The 1,988-nt window shown below is 37.0% G+C and overlaps 1 protein-coding gene across 1 annotated transcript; it reads left to right on the plus strand.

Annotated features, from left to right (window-relative positions):
• Positions 1 to 543: 543 nt before the first annotated feature.
• On the plus strand, positions 544 to 1,476 carry LOC142255860 (olfactory receptor 5V1-like). The gene has a single exon (XM_075327307.1). It carries the CDS (start codon positions 544 to 546, stop codon positions 1,474 to 1,476), a length of 933 nt encoding a protein of 310 aa, XP_075183422.1.
• The last annotated feature ends 512 nt before the right edge of the window (positions 1,477 to 1,988 follow it).

A 1,988-nucleotide genomic window follows, 5' to 3' on the forward strand; every position in this document is an offset into this window, starting at 1 on the left:
ATCACAAAGATATCGCTGTTGCGACGGGGGCGGGGACTATCGCGCTCGGCATCGCAGCATCGGCCTGCGATGTCGCAGCGTGCAAAGTACCCCTCAGGGTCAGATTTCCACCAATAGTACATTAATGGTCTGTCTAAAGAACTTAAGTGACTTGTTCTAAGGGACTTTGGGGCCAGCAGAAAAATTTCCTTGGACAACCATTTGTTGAGTGTTAAGGCCCTGTCACACATACAGATAAATCTGCGGCAGATCTGTGGTAGATCTGTGGTTGCAGTGACATTGTGGACAATCAGTGCCAGGTTTGTGGCTGTGTACAAATGGAACAATATGTCCATGATTTCACTGCAACCACAGATCTGCCAAAGATTTATCTCTGTGTGTGACAGGGCCTTTACTCCTGTAGATCATGTATCCCAACAAAAAGTAGTTTATGTACCATAAAAGTCTCCGCACCTTCACATGTCCTATTATATTTTATTATTTAAATGGCATAGTAGATGTGTTGTCTATTTCAGATTTTTTTTTTCTAGAATGTCAGATGAAATGAAGAGCAATCACACAATGGTAACAGGATTTATTCTTTTGGGATTTTCTGGAGTTATCGAGAATCAAATCTTCCTTTTTCCGATCTTTTTATGTACCTTTATCATCACAGTGGGTGGGAACCTATCTATAATCCTTGCATACCAGCTAACTCCAAGCCTTCACACTCCAATGTATTTTTTTCTTGCAAATTTTTCCCTCCTGGAAATACTATACGTCTCATGTACTGTCCCTAAGATGTTGTCCAGTCTATTGTCAGAATGGAAATCCATCTCCTTCTCCGGCTGCGCTATACAAATGTATTGTTTCTTGCTGTTGAGTGGAACAGAATGCTACATGCTCGGAGCCATGGCTTATGACCGCTATAACGCCATATGTCACCCTCTGTTATATACTGTCATTATGAGTGAAGTTGTCTGTATCCAGCATATAGTGGGATCATATTTCATTGGCGCGTTGAATTCCCTAATTCACACAACATTCACTTTTTCGTTACCGTTCTGTAGATTAAATGAGATAGACCATTTCTTCTGTGATGTGCCACCCGTCCTAGATCTCTCCTGCCAGGATATTTGGGTTAATGAACTTGTGATATTTGTGATTGGCGGCTGTCTTGTGATTGGTTCCTTCATTTTAACATTGATTTCCTATGTAGAGATCATTTCAAAAATTCTAAAACTTCATTCCTCATCCAGCAAGAAAAAAACGTTTGCAACCTGCTCCTCTCACTTATTGGTTGTTACAATATTTTATGGTTCAGCAACTTTTATGTACCTTAGACCCAGGTCAAGCCATAGAATTGGTCAAAACAGCGTGGTCTCGTTAATGTATACAGTTATTGCTCCACTCTTTAACCCTTTTATATACAGCCTACGGAACCAAGAGGTCAAATCAAGTATCAAGAACATATTTTTACAGAAGAAAAGACTCTGATCAATTATTTCTGTTCATTTTTAATTTTGCCATTTTATTTTCAAAATCTAAAATATAAATTTTGGTTGCACATTTTGTAATTTAGTCTACACCCAGATAAACAAGTCTTCTATGATTTGAATGTGACCTTAGTTTTAGGGTTAATACAAATCTAAGTTAATTAAAGCTATCTATACTTTACTCCTGCATTCTCTCTCTCCGTTTGTAATTTAGTCTAAATCCAAAATGTCTTAAATTATTTGGATGTGACTGTAGAGGTCAAATCAAATCTCAAAAATATATATTTTAGGGTTAATACAGTTTTAAATGAATTAACCTTAGATCTACTTTACTCCTTTTTTTGGTATCTTTCTCTTTCATTCTTTATTTCTCTACTTTTTATCTTTCTCCCTCATTTGCAGCCCCTGATTATTCTCTGCAATGTACTCAAACATTTTCATGGACTGTGTATATATTCACAGATCTTCTGCCTGTTTCCTATTACAAAAATCACATAAATATATATTTTTTTA

The sequence above is a fragment of the Anomaloglossus baeobatrachus genome, chromosome 11 (genome assembly GCF_048569485.1).
Source record: "Anomaloglossus baeobatrachus isolate aAnoBae1 chromosome 11, aAnoBae1.hap1, whole genome shotgun sequence".
In the NCBI taxonomy this organism is placed as follows: domain Eukaryota; kingdom Metazoa; phylum Chordata; class Amphibia; order Anura; family Aromobatidae; genus Anomaloglossus; species Anomaloglossus baeobatrachus.

Excerpts from the sequence above, each read along its gene's own strand:
- LOC142255860 (XM_075327307.1), top strand. The coding sequence starts at position 544 with ATGAAGAGCAATCACACAATGGTAACAGGATTTATTCTTTTGGGATTT.